This window comes from Cricetulus griseus, chromosome 5 (genome assembly GCF_003668045.3).
Source record: "Cricetulus griseus strain 17A/GY chromosome 5, alternate assembly CriGri-PICRH-1.0, whole genome shotgun sequence".
Taxonomy (NCBI): domain Eukaryota; kingdom Metazoa; phylum Chordata; class Mammalia; order Rodentia; family Cricetidae; genus Cricetulus; species Cricetulus griseus.
In genome coordinates this window covers 134,185,898-134,206,494 of record NC_048598.1, presented here as the reverse complement: position 1 = coordinate 134,206,494, position 20,597 = coordinate 134,185,898, and the positions used below count along the sequence as shown (strand labels likewise).

The following is a 20,597-nucleotide window of genomic DNA, read 5'->3' as shown; positions in this document are numbered from 1 at the left end:
GATACTACGGCTTTTACTGGGCAAGCCCTTGCTGATCAGATTAGCAAACATGTCTGAAAACCACATGTATGCCCAGAGTCCATGGAGGGATTCCCTGGAACCAGAGTTGATTGTTGTGAGCCACAGGTGCTGGGACTCAAACCCAGATCCACTGAAGAACCCTCTCTCTAGCCATAAGGTATTTTAAAGACAATTTTAAGATTACCCCTGTGACAAACTTTTCTAGTCACAGGAAAACACCACCCATCAGGACTGATTTAATTCAATTGTTAAAGTGCTTGCCTAACATGCAAGAAGCCTTGGCTTGAGTCCCCCACACCTCAATGGCATATGCCTGCCTCGACACCAACAACAGAAATCAGCAACTGGTGATCCCAGCACTAGGGAAGCAGGAAAAGTGGATGGATCTGAGTTTGAGGCCAGCTTGATCTACAGAGACAAAACACACAAATTGAAGGTCTCCATTTTTTTTTATTCTTTATGTACAAAGACTAGCATGATCTGTTACACTGGGTAGACAGTCTTGAATAATCCATTCAAGGTTGCTTAGTCCAACTGCAAAAAAAAAGCACATAGAATTACTTTAGAAATTTAATTCTGACATTTTCACTGGTCCCCTCTTAAGAATCATTTCCCAATACACTGCCACACAAAATGACCATAACCAAGTGTTCTGGAGGGCTACTAAATAGCCAATTGCTACAGTTCATCTTAGACTGAAAAAACTAGGTCCAGCATTAAGGATGCCAGTAACCATTCTCTACTCTATGACACGTTCACATTGAATCTCTCAAATCTCTAAGCTCCATCTCTAGGCTTTCGGTATTTGGTCAATACTGGAATCCTGGAGAGCTCAGGTAAAATAAACACAAGCTTTCTTAAAACTGGTTCTGAAATCCAGGCGTGGCGGCACACACCTTTAAATCCCATCACAGGTTCCAGGCCGGCCTGGTCTACAGACGCAATGAATTCCTGGACTAGAGCTACAGAAAAATCCGAACTTGAAAAACCAAACAGAAAACTGTTGATTTTTTTGGCAAACAAACTTGTTTTGGACCAAAAAAAAAAGATGTCTTTTGTGGGAAACCAACAAAGTTTCAAGTAGCATTATTGTGACCACGTCCTTAGAACCGATCAAAGACAAAACCTTGCTTTAATCACAAGTCTACCGGGCCTAAAACGGAAGGCGCTTCCAGCCTATGATCAAACACTCTCGGCCGGAAATCTAAGACAACGTAGTCGGTTAGAAGATATTCAATTACTATGCAGAAACTGCAGTGTCTCCTACAAAATTTAAAATACCCTGCCCAAACTGACACCTAAATCTGGCTTGGATATCAAGTGTCCCCCCCCCCCCGGCCCTTTCTGGAACTCTACCCGCTGAACCCCGGGCTCCATGGGTCTGGTTCTAACGCTCCCGCCCGCATCACGGAGGGCGCGTACCTTAATGAAGCCTATGTCCTTCGCGTACTGACGGAAGCACTGACGGCACATGTTCAGCCCGTATTTTCGGATCAGACCGTGGCGGTTGGAGCAGACGCGGCTGGATGGGGGAAAAAGCACGAGACGGCATTTATTTATGCAAGCCACCCACGAAGGATACAACATTCCTCCCCGAGGAGCACCTCCCGTCCCGGGCCGGGCCCGCCCGACCTGGCCCAAGCCCGTAATGGCGGCGGCGGCGGCGGAGGCTCCGAACGCCGGGCTCGCGCGCCGCCCGCGGCCGCCTTCAATTTCCAGTAGCCCACAGCGGCCCCGTCTTCTAACCGCGATCCCCACAACCCGCTTCTCACCAAGAGCGAGAGCCCTGGCCGAACTTGCGCGGGTGACTCCAGTAGAGCTGCTGGTGACCCATCTTGCCTTCAGCCGGCCGGAGAGGAAAAAGGAGCGAGCCCGCGCACGCATGCGCTCTTCAAGTTTTCCGGAGCCACGCTTTACCCAGAATACAGCGCAGGAGCGTGACGCGTGCGCAGTGCGACAACGTAGTCCGGGGATGGGTGGGGGAGGTTGGTTTGAGTGACATTTCTAAAGCCGAGTGGGCGGGCACAGTAGCTGACGTCACGCCAGCCCAAAGCTCTAGTATCTCCCCGGCCGCCCTGCCCATCGCCGGGCGCGGTGGCGCACGCCTGTAGTCCCAGCTACTCGGGAGGCTGAGACAGGAGGATCGCTTGAGTCCAGGAGTTCTGGGCTGTAGTGCGCTATGCCGATCGGGTGTCCGCACTAAGTTCGGCATCAATATGGTGACCTCCCGGGAGCGGGGAGCCACCAGGTTGCCTAAGGAGGGGTGAACCGGCCCAGGTCGGAAACGGAGCAGGTCAAAACTCCCGTGCTGATCAGTAGTGGGATCGCGCCTGTGAATAGCCACTGCACTCCAGCCTGGGCAACATAGCGAGACCCCGTCTCTTTTTGCATTCTTTCCTTTTAAGACTTTATTTTTTTTAATTGCTCACGTATGATTACATCCCGACTACAGTCTTTAAAAAAATTTTAACTCAAACGTTCGCTTAGAAAAATGATTTTAACCTTCACTCAACACTGACACCTACTGGCGTGAATTTATAAAACAATTTAAATCAACTGCAATGAACACCAGTCAACGATAGGGGTTCCTTTCCATCTTTTTAAACAACGGATTTTGATTTTTAACTTGATACACTCCTCCGAGAGATACACCCACATCATTCCAGGGGACGGCGAATAATGTTTAAGGTCTTTAGTATATCTGAGTATATAAACCTTAGTGTGCTTGATACTGAAATGTACTTGGCTACATTTGTTTTTTCTTTCGTTTTTCTAACAGTCTCCCCGTGTAGCCTTGGCTGGAACTTGGCTATTTGCCCATAGTGGACTCACACTTGCTATTCTACTGCATCAATCCAAGAGCACTTTAGGTGGCTGAATTTGAAAAAAGAAGTAATGTGGGATAAAGGTTGCTTTGATGAGGTAATTTGATAAAACAACAAACAGCAAATTTCAGAATGCAAGTAAATTTCTGACAAAAAAAAATCGAAATGCCATGTTTCCACAGAAACCTAAAATTGTACATAGCCCTGAAATAAAAGCTGTAACTAGATCTACAGGGTGTGGCACCGTGTGCAACAAAAAAAAAGAGCCTTTTGAACAATAGCTCTTATGAGAACTTCAAGAAAAAAACTCTTTGAAAGTATGCTACTTTGGGATTTTGGTAGGCAATCCTTACCCAATTATTTCATAATGAAAGAAAGAGTCACAGATTTAAAGACCAGATGTAACAATTTCTATCATCAAACTCTTCAAACCTATCATTAAACACACACACACACAGAATTCCCTTAACCCTTCGGATTCCAATTTTCTTTTTAGCTTTGATGACATGTAACATAAGCATATGGGACACAAGTCTGAAATATTATCCGTGCTAGACAAAGAAAGAAGACAAAAGTGCAAAAGCATACCGGCTTACTGGTGCCTTATTTTTGTTTCATTTCTACAGCACTGGTTGCTATTAGTGGGATCACTGGCTTTGCAAAAGCAAGTAGCATACCCTTCCTAGTTAGTCGACCTTTCTTGAAGAATTTGGCAGATCTGTTTATCAGCTCTCTTGGGACCCAAAGAGTATTTGTGTTTTCCTAGCTAACTCTGAGAGATTGGCTGGCATTCTGGCAATAAATTTGTGCCAGTCTGGAAAATGTATGCAAGCAGGTTTGAGTGTACACACCTGCCAATTTGCTGATAGCTGCCAAACTTTGAACTATTTTATTGGATAGACTTCATCATTCTAGGGTTGGAGAGATGGCTCAGTGATTAAGAGCATTGGCTGCTTTTGCAGAGAACCCCGATTCAATTCCTAGCCACCACTTGGTGGTTCACAGCTGTTTGTAACTCCAGTTTGAGGGGATCTGACACCCTCATACAGACAAAACATACATACACTCTCATACATGCAGGCAAAACACCAATGCACATAAAATAAAAATAAATCATTAAAAAGTTATGGTCCTTTTTTTGAGGGGCAGAGGCTAATGATTGAATCTAGGGTCTTAAACTTGCTAGCCACACACTGTCAATCGGTGTTATCTGTGCTCTTAGATGGCATAGCAGTTTAGATAAAATCAGATCCAAAACCAATTCCTACTAGGCATGGAATTAATCCCAGAAAAGAGAGGCAGAAGCTGGCAGATCTCTAACTTGGAGGCCAGCCTGGTCTACAGACCAAGTTCCAGGCCAGCCAGGGCTACATAATGAGACCCGGTCTCAAAATTAAATTAAATTTAAAAATAAAATGTCAGAAATGCCAAAACCAGGTAATGATGCTCACCGTAAAATCCTGTTACTCCTATAATACCAGCATTGAGGAGTCAGAGGCAGAATGTAAATTGGAGCCTGGTTTACAGAGAAAGTTCCAGGCCAGGAGGGCTGACTAGTGAGACTCTGTCAAAGAAAAAGAAAAATCTTTCTCAAATCAGGTGTGGTAGTAGTGCATTTAGGCAAGGCTAGAGGATCAAATTCAAATTTGAATTCAAAGCCAGCTGAGCTATAAAGCATAGTACAGGGTAACCTGGGCTATATAGAAAGACCCTATCTTTAATAATAATGATGATGATGATGATGATGATGATGATTACGCTTTCTAGAACAACTGCTGACCATAAAATTAGTATTACTCAAGGTTCTCCAAAGGTGTGTAGCTGGATAGTTAGATAAATGATTGACATCCATATTAGTAAGGGAATCTAGTATGAAAATTGGCTCACATATACTATCTGAAAGCTAGAAACCCTAAGATGCCATTATCATGGCTCAGGCCATGTCCAAAGGCCTCAGAACCTGAAGGCTGAAGACTGAGGGTTTACTGTTGAAGGTACTAGAAAGCTCACCAGGCTTCCTGGTGCCTACCTACACTGAAGGCACATCTTCTCCACTAGTTCACTCTGCCATCAGTCTTCTCTGGAAAAACCCTCAGAGATACCCTCAAGAGTAGTCATGTGATTTGTTTTGTTTTTTCTTGTTTTGCTGGTTTTTCAAGACAAAGTTTCTCTATATAACCCTGGGTGTCCTGTAACTCGCTCAGTAAACCAGGCTAGCCTTGCACTCACAGGGATACACCTGCCTCTGACTCCCAAATGCTGAGATTAAAGGCATGGACCACTACCTCTTAGCAGTATTCCTTAATCCAGTCAATTGACATCCAAAATTAACCATCTTATATTTTTTCATACATAAAAATGTTTAAGAATTGCATTTAGGCTCTGTCCGGCGGTGGGTGCCCTAGCCTCAGCCTCATAGCCCTCATCCAGTGGCTGATGGAAGCAGAGGCAGACATCCACAGATACACACTGAACTGAACTCTGGAACTTAGTTGCAGAGAGGGAGGAATGAAGATCAAAGGGGTCGGTACCAGGTTGGTAAAACTCACAGAAACAGCTGGCCTGAACAAGGGGGAGCACATCCACCCCAGATGCTGTCTGGGAGGCCAGTACAAGACTGATCCAGACCCCCTGAACATGGATGTCAATGAGGAGGCCTCTGCACTCTATGGGGCCCCTGGTAGTGGATTAGTATTTTTCCCTGGTGTAAGAAGGGACTTTGAGAGCCCATCCCATGTGAAGGGATGCACTCTTGCCCTGGACACATGGGGGAGGGCCTAGGCCCAGCCCAGGATGATGTGGTGGACTTTTCGGAGCCCCCATTGAGGGGGCTCCGATGGGGTGGGGGTTAGGTCGGGGTGGGGTAGGAGGGGTGAGGGTGGGGGGAGGGAGAGAGAGAAGGGATTGACATGCTGAAACAAGCTTGTTCCTAATTTGAACTAATAAAAAAAAGAAAAGAAAAGAAAAAGAATTGCATTTAGTTATAGTGAAGAATCATGGACATGCTAATGTGCAGTATCAAATTTTAAATTAATTTTTAATTTCATATATGTGTACTTTATTTCATTCCCCCTTCTTTCTCTTCCCTCAAATCTCTTTAATGCCTCCCTTTTTCCCAAATTCATGGCCCATTTTAATTGTTACTATCACATATGTGTGTGTGTGTGTGTGTGTGTGTATGCAACTGTTGAATCTATCTAGTGTTGCCTATATGCATATGTTTTCAGAGAAAACCACTTGGAATTGGATAACCATTTAGAGGACTCATGCCAGAGGAAGACTGATTCTCTCTCAGCAGTCTTAATTACCTTGTAGCTCTTCCTCTAATGATTCCTTGTGAAATTTCCTCCATTCACATTGGATGTGAACTGTTGTGGTCATTGTTTAGGTCTTGTTGAGGCAGCTATATTGTTTGGATTTCATGAGTGTAGTTTTCCTGACTTATTTAGAAAACACCACCTGGAAGCAGATGTGCTTGTCCTCTGGCTCTCACAGTCTTTGTACCTCCCTCTTCTGTGATGTTCCCTGAGTCTTTGGTGTTAGTGGTTGTGTTGTGGATGCATCAGGTGGGGTTGGGCATCCATCCCAGTCAGTTGTTATCTTCATTTTGTCCAGCTGTGGCTTGCTGCAAAGGTCTCCATCTGCTTCTAAGAGGAGCATCTTTGATGAAGGGTAGGAGTTATGCTTGTCTTTGGGTATGCAGATAAGTGTTAGAATAAAGTTAGGAATTACACAGGTTTAGGACAGTGGCAGTAGTAAGTTGTCCTCTAAGGTATATGACCTCACTAGCCACAGGTAGTTGGCTAAGTTTCCAGGACCAGGCAAGATTTTCCTCCAGTTGAATGGGTCCCATGTCCAATTAGACAGCAGTTGGTTATCCCCAAGATATAAGTACCACTTTAGGGATATCTTGCTAGATATGGAGGAAAATTAAAAGCTTATGTACTTTAATTTTTTTCTATTTCTTAAATTAGTGCTTTTAGGTTTTATTTTACAATTCTTGTGTGTGCATGTGTGTAAAGAGAAAATCCTTAAGAAAATCAGCAGTAGAGTTACTAGAGATGTGACTTAATGGTAGAGTGTCGAGCTGCCCTAAAGCCCTGGGCTCAATTCCTTTCACTGTTTTTTGTTTCAGTGGTTGTCCTTGCTATTTAAAATAAATTATTTCCCTGTGATACTTCTATCTTTTCACATTACATTTTAAAACTTGAGTCCATTTAAAGTTTACTTTTCTGCCCCACTCCCACGGTAGAGGAAGACTGAATCAGAACAGAGACTAAATGGCTATTTTATAAGGAATATGAATTTAAGATAAGCCTTCTCTGATTGTTAAACAATAGCACATATTTCTATAATTGTTTGGGGGGGGGATTGTTTGATTGTTTGTTTTAGAGACTGGGTTTCTTTGTGTAGCTTTGGAGCCTGTCCTAGAACTTACTCTGTAGACCAGGCTGTCCTTAAACTCACAGAGATCCGCCTGCCTCTGCCTCCCTAGTGCTGGGATTAAAGGCATGTGCCATCACTGCCCAGTGTATAATTTAAATAGCATATCTACATGTATTATTGATTCATCCTTTCTACAAATATGATTTGAGTGCCTCCTTTGTATAAACACTAGCTAAGTCTTGTAGATAACGCTGATGACTCAGAACCCAGAAAGCTTATAGTCTAGACGTTAAGACACACATAAATAACCATAGTTAGGTTTTATTAGTATTCAAGGCGTTTGTGTTCCAAGACAAAGGACTGCCCCAAAGGTACACATGGTTGAAAGTAAAAATGAACACAATTTATTGAGAAAGATAACACACTTCTGAGAATGGGAGTGGGCCAAGAAGGTGAGAAAAAAAAATCATTGGTTGTCATGGGACTTTTACATGGTTCTGCCTCTCCCCAGTTTGTACCACCGGGGCTTTTTTTTTTTTTTTTTTTTTTTTTTTTTTTTTTTTTTTGCACTTTTTCTGTTAGGTCCATGAAGCCCAGGAGAAGTTTCCAATCTTTCTTGGCAAACTAGCCCATGCTCCATTTACTGTATGAAGCTCAAGTGGGCAAGGGCTACCAGTCTTTGTTAACTGGCTTCAGTTTCTAGTCCCTACTATCTTACCACAATCTAAACTAACTACCCACCTCAGTGAATAATGTTGATTATGGACACAGATGGGAGGAGTCAGAGAAATATTCTATTATCAATTGAATGCCTAATATATGCCAGAAACTCAGGAAAATAAATGAAAGGAAGTTTTAGGTGTAATTGGAGTTTTCAAGAAGGAAAACCAGTACCAGTCATGATGGTGACGACACTGGGTGAAAAAGTGTTAAGCAATCAAAAACATGAATGTATGAGGGAATTCTAAATGGGTGCAGGGTGGGGTGACAATTTATCATCTTTGCCTAATACGTGGTTTTCAGGGATTCGAATTCAACGCACACAAAATTCAACACGCTCTATGTAAACAGGGATGTCCATTGAAGATTTAATCATAACTTTACCACAGTTAAATTGAACACTGGTATTTCTGAACGCCGTCCCACAGTTTCAAAAGTGCAACTCAGATAAAATAAAATGTTAACAGTGCCGCGACTAAGGCAAGAGGGAGTTTCTAAGGCGCCACTCCACCTCGAGCCCGGGCTGGGTAAATAAAAAAGGGATGGGAAGCGAAGGTGGGTCTCCACCGTCTTGCCAAGGCTCAGTAGCAGGTCATCGCTGCAAAATGAACTTTGCTCAACGGGAATCACTTTGCCCCGCCCTGCCACCTAAAGCTCCGCTCTGCTTTGACTGACGGTGGCTGGCGAGAGCACGTCCTCACTGGCGTCCGGCCCCAAACGCCTGACCCTATAAGCAGGGTGACACCGGAGCCCCGGGTGTGACCAGACAATTGCACCGGGCACACAAACTGCTAGACTGCACACCGGGACCCACCGCGCCGCCTCCCAAGGAAGACGTGACGCCCTCGGCGACCGCCTGTCCGTAGACTGAGGGAAGGTCCCCCGGTACGCACCGAGCACGCGGGGTTCAGTCGGGAAACATTAAATAATGCCAAAAAACTGGGCGTTCCACCCGTCCCAAGAAGAATTTGGAGTGGAACTTCGGGGAGCCGTAAAACCGGCGGACGCAGGCAGGACATGGGCAGCCCTGCCGTGAGGACCCCGGAGGCCCCGCCCTGCGGCAGGCGCCAAGTTTCAAAGCCTGGCGCGGCCCAGACGGAGACCAGCGGGTAGAAAGATGAGGCTGCACTGTGAGGTGGAAGTCCTGAGCCGGCACTTGCCAGTCTTGGGGCTCAAGAGCCGAGGCAAGGGTGTGCGAGCGGTGGTGAGCCTGTGTCAGCCACCGCGGAGGAGTGGGCTGCAGCCCCTAGCAGGGGCCGAGCCCGGCCGCGGCGCCTGCCTGCTGGTCTCCACCATGAAGGACAAGCACGGAACTCGCTACCAAGTAAGCGATCGGGGCGCCTTGAGCATGCACCCACTCCCAATTTCGCGGCGGGCTTCTAAGGGCGAGGTGACTTGTTAGATAGCGACACCGTCCCCCACTCCCCCCGTGTACAAGCTTCTGACATTGCTGCAAAGCAGCTGATTTGAAGGTACAGTAAAGTAACCCCGCATCATCATCTACGCATAGTGTTTCTCAGAGCTTTTTATTTCTTTCCCTATGAAAATAGGATGTCTTTAAGAGATGATGAAAAGAGGTTGGGGCTGTAGCTCAGTTGTGGAGAGCTTGCCAATAAATGATGGGGTTCTGGGTTCGGCCTCCAGCACACACAGAAGAGAATGCATTTAACAATGAATGAATACTATCCAAACTTGAGTTTGGGTTGAATCTGACTTGTTGTTGTTGTTGTTAAAGTTGTTTAGCACATATATCCTCTGCTTTATTTATTATGTCATAAGTGCTTGGCCTGAGGTCCAGAGACTCTTCGTGCCTGAAGAGTGGCAAACTCTGAAGTCTGTCCAATACTGAACCGAAGGATGAACCGAAGGAAACAAGATGCATACCATCCGTTTTCCTTCATTACCACACACTGCTATTCGGTGAAAAACAAGATGTCTTTGTGTCCACCATGGAGATGAAGGAACGATTCATTACCCACCCTTGTATCTGATTTTTTTTTTTAGTGCATTTTATATGTTTTTCTAGGATTCTTTCCCTTATCGTTCACAGCAAATACTTGAGGGGAGAGTATTATCTTTTTTTTTTTTTAAGATTTTATTTATTATGTATACAACATTCTGCTTCTGTGTATATCTATCTGCACACCAGAAGAGGGCACCAGATCTTATAATGGATGGTTGTGAGCCACCATATGGTTGCTGGGAACCGAACTCAGGACCTCTGGAAGAGCAGTCGGTGCTCTTAACCTCTGAGCCATCTCTCCAGCCCGAGAGTATTATCTTATTCAAGCTATTCATTCATTCACTTTTGGAGTTCTGGAGATTGAACCTAGAACCTGTGCATACTAGGCCAGCTGTGCCACTAGGTAGCTAAGAATGGCCTTGATCTTCAGATCCCCTGCCTCTGCCTCTGAAGTGCTGGGGTTCCACCTGGTTTGTACTGCTGTGTTGAGGATAGAACCCCAGGTTCCTGGTAGGCATTCTACCATAGGTACTCCATTTCCTTCCAGCTAAATGGTAGATTGTAGTCTAAATTGTTCCCCTCCTGTCTGGTCTGTTAAGGAGTCTGCTTCTACTGTTGTCCTTCTTTTACCCTGTCCTTCTCTCCTTCAATATTTAATCCCTGAACTTGAGAGGCAGAGTCAGGAGGATCTCTGTGAGTTCAAGGTTAGCCTGATCTACAAAGTGAGTTCCAGGACAGCCAGGGCTGTTACACAGAGAATAAAAGTTTTGAGCACCAGTTGTATCAGTCAGTGTTCTAGCTCAGAGGTTATCTAGCTGAAGGCATGTCACCTGGAATAAGGGACTGAGGCTGTGAGCCACTGCTGGCACTTCTTACTATAGTCATGTAACCGGGTTGGAAGAAAGGGAACATTTTCTTAAAATAAAGGAAAGACAAACAGAGCAGTAACTATTCATCTGCTTAAAAAAGAAGAAAAGCCAGACTGGAGAGATGGCTCAGAGGTTAAGAGCACTGGCTGTTCTTCCAAAGGTCCTGAGTTTAATTCAGGTGGCTTACAACCATCTAAAATGTGACCTGGTACCCTCTTCTGGCCTGCAGGCAGACAGAGCTTAGGTGAGAAGTTTTATTAGAAAGGGAAAGGGGGAGAAAAGAGGTTAGGAGACACACACAGAGAGAGAGAGAGAGGACAGAAGAGAAGAGGGAAACGTCTTGTCTGCCCCAGGGGAACAGCAGAAAAGAGAGAGATAAAGAAATAGGAAAGAGAAGAGAGCAGAAAGAACATGAGTGGGCAGAGGTCTTTCTTTTAAAGGGGTCCTTTGCACCTAGGCTGATCAGGGTACTGCCTGAGTGCATTCTGCCAGGTGACAGGGGCAGACCAATATAATGCCTGAATCCTTAGAGGCAGAACACTGTATACATAATTAAAGAAAAAAAAAAGCCAACCAAACAAAAACTTCATAAAACACTTAGTCCATTGGGGCTAAAAGCTAAACTAAAACTTGGAAGAAGCCTGGCACAGTCTAGTTGCAGTGAGTGTTACTGAATAGTAATGACTAGTTTTGTCCTCCCCCACGACCTTTGATTTTAATTAGCTGAAAGAAAACATTGAACAGCTCTTCACCAGATTTGTGGATGAAGGGAAAGCCACTGTTCGGTTAAAGGAGCCTCCTGTGGACATCCATCTGAGTAAGGTAGGATACTGAAAACAGTAACAAAAGATACGCAAACTAGGTGCAGCTTTGAATGCTTGTAATCCCAGCACTCAGCAAGTGAAGGCAGGAAGATTTCTACAAGCCCAAATCTAGTGTGATATACATGTCAAGTTCTTGGCCATTCAGGGGTACTCAGGGAGACTATATCCAAAAGCAAAAAATAAAGACAAAGATCGGCTGTTAAAGCATCTTGATAGCCCACATAGCAATTACAGACAGATTCTTGCAGGTGTATTAGTTTGTTTGCAATAGGGTCTTAGGTAGTGCAAGCTGATCTGAAATGGATAGCAATCCTGCCTCAACTTCTGATGCTGGGGTTACAGGCCTGAGCCACCACATACAGCGTTCCAGTGTCTGTCATTATTGCTGCTATTACATTGTCTTGGGCATTGTTCTACTGCTGTGAAGAGGCACCATGACCACAGCAACTCTTATAAACGAAATATTTAGTTGGGAGCTGGTTTACAGTTTTAGAGGCTTAGTCCTTTATCATCATGGCAGAGAGCTTGGCAGTGTGCTGGAATGTGCTGCCACAGTATCTGAGGCCTTTACATCCTGATCTCTGATATATAGTCAGAGAGACTGATACCGAGACCATTGTGAGCTGCCTCATGTGGGAACTGAACTGGGTACTCAGCAAGAGCAGCCAGTGCTCTCAGCTGCTGAGCCATCTCTCCAGCCCCACTCTTATTCACTCTGTGTGTGTGTGTGTGTGTGTGTGTGTGTGTGTGTGTGTGTGTGTGTGTGTGTGTGTGTGTGTCTGTGTCTGTGTCTGTGTGTCTGTGTGCCTGTGTGCCTGTGTGCCTGTGTGCCTGTGTGTCTGTGTGTCTGTGTCTGTGTCTGTACAGGGGTGGAGGTCTAAAGACAACCTTCAAGAGTTGGTTCTCAGCTGGGCGTTGGTGGCGCATGCCTTTAATACCAGCACTCGGGAGGCAGAGGCAGGCGGGTCTCTGTGAGTTCGAGACCAGCCTGGTCTACAAGAGCTAGTTCCAGGACAGCCTCCAAAGCCACAAAGAAACCCTGTTTTGAAAAACCAAGGGAAAAAAAAAAAAAAGAGAGAGAGTCAGTTCTCTCCTGCTCCTATGTGGGTTTCAGGGATTGAACTTGGGATGTCATGCTTAACAACAAGCACCTTTACCCGATGGCCCTCTCACTGCCCCCAAAACATTGAAAGTTAAAATTTAGATCAAGTACTAAAATATTTTTTAAAGCTGATTTCAAAAAAAAAATTACATAGTCTGTGTATGCAACTCTAGGATTTTTTAAGGGAAAAACTAACAAGCATGAAGTATATAAAATAGGGTTTGTAATTACGTACCTTTTAAAATGTTTTTCAGGCCAGTCCTGGCAATTTAAAGAGTTTCCTTTCAGCTGTGAGGATGGCTCACAGAGGCTGTGACATCAGCATACCACTTTCAACACTCACACCAGTGAAGACTTCAGAATTTGAAAAGTTTAAAACCAAAATGGTTATCACATCCAAAAAGGATTATCCTCTAAGCAGGAGCTTTCCATATTCTCTGGAACATCTTCAGACTTCTCATTGTAGGCTTGCCCGAGTTGACATGCGTATGCTCTGCTTAAAAAACCTTAGAAAGTTAGACCTGAGTCACAATTGTATAAAAAAGCTTCCAGCTACAATTGGAGACCTCACCCACCTTCAAGAACTTAACCTTAATGACAATCACCTGGAGTCATTTGCTGTGTCTTTTTGTCAGTCCACACTCCAGAAGACACTTCAGAGTTTGGATCTCAGCAAGAACAAAATCAAGGCACTCCCTGTGCAGTTTTGCCAACTCCGGGAACTTAGAAATTTAAACCTTAGTGATAATGAATTGATTCATCTTCCTTTCAAGATAGGACAACTAACAAACCTTCGTTTTCTATCAGCAGCTCGAAATAAAATTACAAATCTACCTTGTGAATTTAAAGTGCTATCCCTAGAGTACTTGGATCTTTTTGGAAATGCTTTTGAAAAACCAGGAGCCCTTCCGATTATAAAGCTTCAAGTACCATTAACTTTACTGGAGTCTTGTGCACAAACCATACTATCCAACAGGTAAGCCTTTTGTCATAAAGTATGGTCTTTGGTGGCATCCTAATACTGATGAAACTCAGTAATAGTCTTTTTGGGTTTTTTAACTTTTAGATTTTTGGAGGAGTGAGGGAATAGTGAGGGCATTCCACAGCATTTGGAAGTCAGAGAAACTTACTTGTGGGAGTAGGTTCTTGCCTTCCACCATGTTAGTTCCAGGGATTGAACTTGGGTCATCAGGCTTGGCAACAAGCACCTTCACCCACTGAGCCATCTCACCAGCCCCAACAGTCAAGTCTTTTTTTTTTTTTAATAGATTTATTTTTATTACATATAGTGTTCTATCTGCATGTATGCCTGCAGGCCAGAAGAGGGCACCAGATCCCATTATAAACAGTTGTGAGCCACTACCCTGTGGTTGCTGGGAATTGAACTCAGGACCTCTGGAAGGAAGAGCAGCCAGTTCTCTTACCTGCTGAGCCATCTCACCAGCCCCAAGTCTTAACTCCTAATGTTAAATAAGCCCAGTATGGTGTCCACACCTTTATTCTCAGCTCTCAGGAGGCAAAGGCAGGAGGATCTCTAGAGCCTGGTCTACAGAGTGAGTTCCAGGACAACCACGCTGTTATAATGAGAAACCCTGTCCTGAAAGGGGAAAAAAAAAAAAAAAAAAAAAAAAAAAACCTCCTAACATTGTATACAGTCTGACCCCTTGCTACAATGGCCTTTATGTTCTTTACCTCTGCTTGGGGTCTCATAGCTCATTCTCTTACTTGGGTCTCTACATTCATGTCTTTCTAAAAAGATCTCACCTGCTCAGCCTGTTGTTTTATTCTCTATTTTATATGGCTTAGTTGTTGTTGTTGTTATAGTGTAGTAGTACTTTTTACTTGCCATTTTATGTTTTCTTTAACATTTATTTGCTATCAGTTTCCCCATAAGAATATAAGATTAGCAAGGATATGTACTTTTTTTTTCCTCGCTGTTTCCTACTTGTATATTAAATGTTTTATCTTTAGGTTGCAGAGATGGCTCAGTGGTCAGAGAGCACTGACTGCTTTTGCAGAGGACTCAGGTTCAGTTCCCAGCACCCACATAGGAAAGCTCACAATCACCTGTAGCTTTAGTTCCAGAGGATCTGATCCGATGTACACTTGGTCATGAGCACGCATACACATGTCCACATATGCACATGCGGAAGCTAGTAAGTGAACGAGCCTAGTTAGCATCAACTGTCAACTTGACACGGTTTAGAATCAACCGAACAAACAGTTGAATAATTTTCTCTATCAGGTTGGTTTGTGGCCATGTGTATGAAGGATTGTCTTGGTTAGTAGTTGAAACTGGAGGACCCAGCCTAGTATGGGTAGCCCTGTCTCTGGCCAGGTGGTCCTAGGTTGTATAAGGAAGCTGGGTGAACATGAGCTTGAACTAGCTAGCTAGTGAGTGAGAATCCACGGGGCGTTTCTCCATGGATTCTGCTCCAGGCTCCTGCTTGGGTTCCTGCCTGACTTCCCCCACTGATTGACTGTGACCCGGAAGTATAACAGGAAATAAGCTTTTTCTTTCCCTGAATTGCTTTTTGATGGGATGTTTATCACAACAGTAGGATATAACTAGAACAGGACTATTGAGTGTCTTTAAAATAGAAAGATGACACAGCTTGACTCATGCTCATACGAGTATACCTGAAACATCAGCCTCAAGCATCATTCCTTAGTGGCCATCATCTTACTTTTTTAGAGATGGTCTTAGTTTTATCCAGATCTCACCAAGAAGAAGACTCGGCTAGCTGACCAGGGAACCCAGGAATCTGCCTGTGTCCACCTCCTCAGCCTTGAGATTACAAGTGTCCACTGCACCCAGATTATGTCTGTGGGTTCCGTGGCTCACACTCAGGTCCTCATGCTTATTTCACAATGACTTTACCTGCTGAGCTGTCACCCCAGCCCCTCCCCGAGCCCCCAAAAAAGATTAACTTGGTGGTTTTTAGAGACATTTTACTAAGGTCAGAGTGGCCTTAGTCAGCCCTCCTGCCTTTCCCTCTTAAGTGCTGGGGTTCATCTACACATAACCACACCTGGTTGCAGCAGCTACTGCTACTTTTCTTTTCTTTGAGACAGGGTTTCTGTGTTAGCCCTGGCTGTCCTGGAACTCACTATGTAGACCAGGCTGGCCTCCAGAGATCTTTTTTGGTTTTTTTTTTTTTTTTTTTTAAACTGGAAATTGAACCTTAGGGTGCAGGTACCCTTCCACTGAGTTATACCCTCTTCCCAGCCCGGCCTTGAGTTTAGGATCTTTCTCCTCCAGCCTCCAGAGAAATTGAGATTACAGCCTGTCAACTGAGCCTTGCTTTTTAAGACAGGGTCTCTTGCATTCAGGTTGACCTCTGCATGTTTTCGTTAGAGATGTTTCCATGTGTAGGCCTGTCTGACCTGAGCTCCAGTCTGCCTCAGCCTCCAGAGTGCCTTCAGGATAATACCTAGGAAAATCTAGGGATGTTTTGTTGTTTTGCCATCTCTTTGTCCTATTATTAACAGAAGGGAAATTAGGCCTGGTGTTGGTGGCATACGCCTTTAATCCCAGTCCTCGGGAGGCAGAGGCAGGCGGATCTCTGGGATCTCTGTGATGAGTTCGAGGATAGGCTCCAAAGCTACACAGAGAAACCCTGTCTCGAAAAACAAGCTGGGCGGTGGTGGCGCACGCCTTTAATCCCAGCACTCAGGAGGCAGAGGCAGGCGGATCTCTGTGAGTTCGAGACCAGCCTGGACTACAAGAGTTCCAGGACAGCCAAAGCCACAGAGAAACCCTGTCTCAAAAAAAAAAAAACCAAACCAAACAAAAACAAAAAAACAGATGGGAAAATAAAATGGGTATACTGAGTCCTGACATTATTTCATTATAATTCAATGTTCTAGTGAAATTCAGAATATAGTAACATTATCTGTTTTTCCCCATTAGGATTCCATATGGCCCTCATATCATTCCTTTCCATGTTTGTCGAGATTTGGATACTGCCAAAACCTGTGTTTGTGGAAGATTGTGTCTAGAGTCTTTCATTCAAGGAACTACAACAATTAATCTGCACTCCATTGCCCACACGGTGGTCTTAGTAGATAATGTGGATAGAATGGAAGCTCCTATTATCTCTTACTTTTGTTCTCTAACTTGTTATGTAAATTCCTCTGATATATTAAAATAATTAGTGGTATAAAAGAAAGTTCCTTAGATATAGATGGTTGAGTATTTGTGATCTAACAATAACAAAATGGAGAGGGAAGTTTTTTGTATGTTTGCACGGGGAAGAAAATGTATATTAGCATTTTCAACCATTTGACTCTGGAATTTAATTCAAGCTGAACTTATTGAGTGGATCAATAATCAGCAGTTAAGAGCACATACCCAGCTGGGCAGTGGTGATGCACCTGTAGTCCCAGCCCCAGCACTCCAGAACGTAGACAGGGAGATTTCTGTCAGTTCGTCAGCCAGGTCTAAGAGTTCCAGGACAGCCTCCAAAGCTACAGAGAAACCCTGTCTCAAAAAACAAAACCATATACCCTCTTGCAGAGGACTATCGTTCTGTTCCCAGCATTCATATCATGGCTGTATGTAAAATACAACTGTATGTATTTTACAACTGTATGTACTTTAGTTCCAGGGAATTCAGTGTCCTCTTCTGACCTCTAGAAGTTTAGAGGATGGCAGGCTACTGGAAACAATCCTGCATAGTTTCAGCATGTTGCTGTATGGCTTGGGAAGAATTTCTCTCAACACGAGAGTCATGACCCCCTGGGGATCCAACAACCTTTTCACAGGGGTTGCATGTCACATACTTTATGGTTCACAGCAATAGTAAAATTGCAGTTATGAAGTAGCAATGAAATTTTATGGTTGAGTCGCTAAAAGGAGGAACTGTACTGAGTCAAAGCCTTTGGAAGGTTGAGAACCACTGCTCTGGATTTTTCCAAATAATTCATCTTAAAACTTTCTCATTTGAAGCCTTTTTCCTTTTCTGGATTCAAATATAATAATCATTAGAACACTTTATTAGAACTTTATTCAGGGAGGATATAGGGGGCAGGCATGGTGGCACACACTTTAAAGGACATAGAGGTGGGTATGACTTGAGTTTGAGGCCAGCCAGATTTATGCATTTCCAGGATAGCAGAGCTACAGAGGGTATGGCTCGGTAGTAGAGCACTTGCAAGGCCCTAGGTTTGATTCCTGGCATCACCACCAATTGATACATTGAGCCAGAGCATTTATTTTATTCAAATGGGTATCTTGCTTGCACGTGTGTCTGTGCATGCATGTCTGGTGTCAGCAGAGGGTGTTGGATCCACTGTAACTGTAGATACAATTGTGAGCCCATCTGTCTGTTTTACAAGCAGCCAGGGCTTAGCTACTGAGCCATCTCTTGAGCCGTAGTTGTATCCCCCACCCCCAGTAAAGTTCAGATTTTTATTCTTAGTGACTTCCACTAAGGTAATTTTTTGAATGAGTTGCCTAACACATACATCACTGTCCATGTTTGTCAGTCAACCAAGGTTAACAAATCTGAAAAATAATTAAAACATTATTTAATTAAAATAAGTATTAGTCTACAAGCCATTCTGAGAATGACACAATCTTCCCACCTGTTCTAGGAAATGAATTACATATCCACAATGTTTTGTGCCTGTTACTCAGCAGTCATTGGATTACCTCTGTAACTTCTTGTGGGGCAGTTGGTGGAATGCACACCCAACCTAGCATGCAGGAAGCCATGGGTTCAATCCAATGGAGCACCACCAACATGGGTATGGTGCAATTCTGTAATCCTAGTACCCTGAGGTAGAGACAGACCACCACTAAACACATTTGAAAAAGAAAAGCAAAAAACTCTAAATATGCAATTCCACTTAGAATCAAATGGCACAAGGCTTAGGTAATCAGGAACAATAACTTTATTTTCTAAAAGGTCATTTTTCTACTGCTTCCGAATTTTCCTCTTGGAAGACACAAGTTTTAGAACTGGATCACTTGGCCCTTTCTCTTCTTATCTCCTCCCAGTTCAAAATGCTTGCACCTCTTAATGGCCAGCATCCTCTTCGATCTGCAGTTGGGCTCCACACACTCAAGCCTCAGCACAATCTTCTTGGTGGTTTTGGCCTTCTTTCGGAAAATTGGCTTTGTCTGCCCACCGTAACCACTCTGCTTCCGATCGTAGCGCCGCTTTCCTTGGGCATACAGGGAATCCTTGCCCTTCTTATACTGGGTCACTTTGTGAGGCTGATGCTTGCCACATTTCTTACAGAAAGTCCTTCGGGTTTTAGGTACGTTGACCATCTTTGCAGTGGAGGTGTCTACCCGATGAAAACTGTAATAAAGTTTCAGACACTGTTTTAAAATTGTCAAAGTTTTAAAGGCACAATTATTAGGAATATATAAAAAGCAGTAATCAAAAATGTGTAAACACGCGGGGCGGTGGTGGTGCATGCCTTTAGTGCCTCCGGCACTGGGTATCTGTGAGTTCAAGGCCAGCCTGGTCTACAGAGAGAGTACCAGGACAGACAGGGTCTAAAGCTACAGAGAAACCGTCTCGAAAGACCAAAAGAAAAAAAAGTAAAGTGTAAACCCACTAAGTACTCATTTTCCACACGAATAACGGCAGTGCAAGTGCACACCAGTTTGAGTGCATAATACTGGGCTGGACATGCTGCTCAGTGGTTGAGCACTTGCCTTAAGATGCTTAAGTGTGTTTAAGCATCCTAGGTTCAATCCCCACCACTGCAAGCCTATAGAAAAAACTGTAGCTCTTGAGACATAAAACTTAACAGTTACAAAAACAGACCTGACACCTCTCCTGTTCCGGGAGGCAGGAGATTGCTAGTTCGAGGTCGGCCTAAGCTCCATAAAGAAACTCTTGTCTCCAAATCAAAAAAAAGTCAAACCGACACCTGAGTAGCCAACTCATTTCTGTCCAAGCCAGACATCGTTAGCGCGGCATTCACCATGGCTCGTTGCAAGGAGGCAGATGGTAGCGGCGTCCGAGTGGAAGCCAGCTTCTTTCGGACTCCATTTTTCTAGCTCGTGGCCATGCGCGGCTGGCGCAGGACGGGAAGCAGTAGCTCCTGCTCCGGCCGGCTCGCTCGCTCTTCCGAACCACGTCGGTCTTAACCCTCTACCCCTCTAAAGCACCGTCACCCGCCAGCGGCCCCGAAGGCTGACGTGTCGTGGCCAGCCTGCGCGTGCTGCGCGGCCCAGTTAGACGCCATGCTGGAGCGCCTCTCCTGGGGGGAGGCGCAGGATGTCGGCCTCGGCCGTGCCGTGCAGCACCTGCCCCGCTTCCCGCTCCTCACAGAGCACGGCCACCCCGGCCCCCGGGCGGCCGCGATCCCCGAGGCGGCAGCTGCCGCTTAGCCCCAGACTTACCGAGAGAGCCGGCGTCCGGGATCACCACATCCACCGCACGAACCGAACAGGAAAGGGCCGAGCCGGGCGGAAGTCGGAACTGAACCCGAGCGACGGGGCCACGAGCCAATAGGCAGCCGCCTCGTCCGGAGACCCGCCTCCGGACGCTTCTGGGAAGCGCCAACCAACGGCCGGCGGGGCGGGGTGGAGGGTGTGGGCCGGAGGGCCCGGGCGCTCGCAGGCCAGTCGCGGCTTGTCAGGACGATCGCCGCCGGAGCGGGGCGAGGCTGCGGCGCTCGGTGTCGGCGTCCTGCCGTGCGAGCGAGCGAGCGAGGATGAGAGCGCAGAGGACGCAGGGCGACGCGCAACGCAGGTAACGGAGCCGGGCTGCGGCGGCCGCGGCTGGCTTTCTTCCGGGATCCGGGGCGCTGCATGGAGAGGACCGAGGCGACGCTGAGCCGCGGCTCGTAGCGGCGGGGCGGCTGCTGGAGCTGCAACTGCCTGAGAGGATGTGCCGAGCCCGGGCGGCGCGAGGCCGTTGA

General features: G+C 45.3%; 3 protein-coding genes across 4 annotated transcripts; 1 reads left to right on the top strand and 2 right to left on the bottom strand.

Moving 5' to 3' along the window:
* Positions 1-451: 451 nt before the first annotated feature.
* Positions 452-1,955, bottom strand: LOC113830750 (40S ribosomal protein S29). The gene is made up of 3 exons (XM_027418141.2): positions 1,794-1,955; positions 1,444-1,543; positions 452-555 (listed from the first exon to the last, which is right to left on the bottom strand). Exons 1-3 carry the CDS (start codon positions 1,853-1,855, stop codon positions 547-549), a joined length of 171 nt encoding a protein of 56 aa, XP_027273942.1. The 5' UTR covers positions 1,856-1,955; the 3' UTR covers positions 452-546.
* Positions 1,956-9,009: 7,054 nt separating this feature from the next.
* Positions 9,010-16,896, top strand: Lrr1 (leucine rich repeat protein 1). 2 transcript variants are annotated; one of them, XM_027418143.2, is made up of 4 exons: positions 9,011-9,276; positions 11,508-11,606; positions 12,965-13,686; positions 16,624-16,896. In XM_027418143.2, the coding sequence occupies exons 1-4, from the start codon at positions 9,070-9,072 to the stop codon at positions 16,862-16,864; spliced, it is 1,269 nt and encodes a 422-aa protein (XP_027273944.1). In that variant the 5' UTR covers positions 9,011-9,069; the 3' UTR covers positions 16,865-16,896. The 2 variants fall into 2 exon arrangements, with proteins under 2 accessions (XP_027273945.1, XP_027273944.1); XM_027418144.2 differs by lacking the exon at positions 11,508-11,606 and having other exon boundaries at positions 9,010-9,276.
* Positions 16,897-18,585: 1,689 nt separating this feature from the next.
* Rpl36al (ribosomal protein L36a like) lies at positions 18,586-20,504 on the bottom strand. The gene is made up of 2 exons (XM_027418145.2): positions 20,077-20,504; positions 18,586-19,021 (listed from the first exon to the last, which is right to left on the bottom strand). Exons 1-2 carry the CDS (start codon positions 20,487-20,489, stop codon positions 18,670-18,672), a joined length of 765 nt encoding a protein of 254 aa, XP_027273946.1. The 5' UTR covers positions 20,490-20,504; the 3' UTR covers positions 18,586-18,669.
* Between the last annotated feature and the right edge of the window lie 93 nt (positions 20,505-20,597).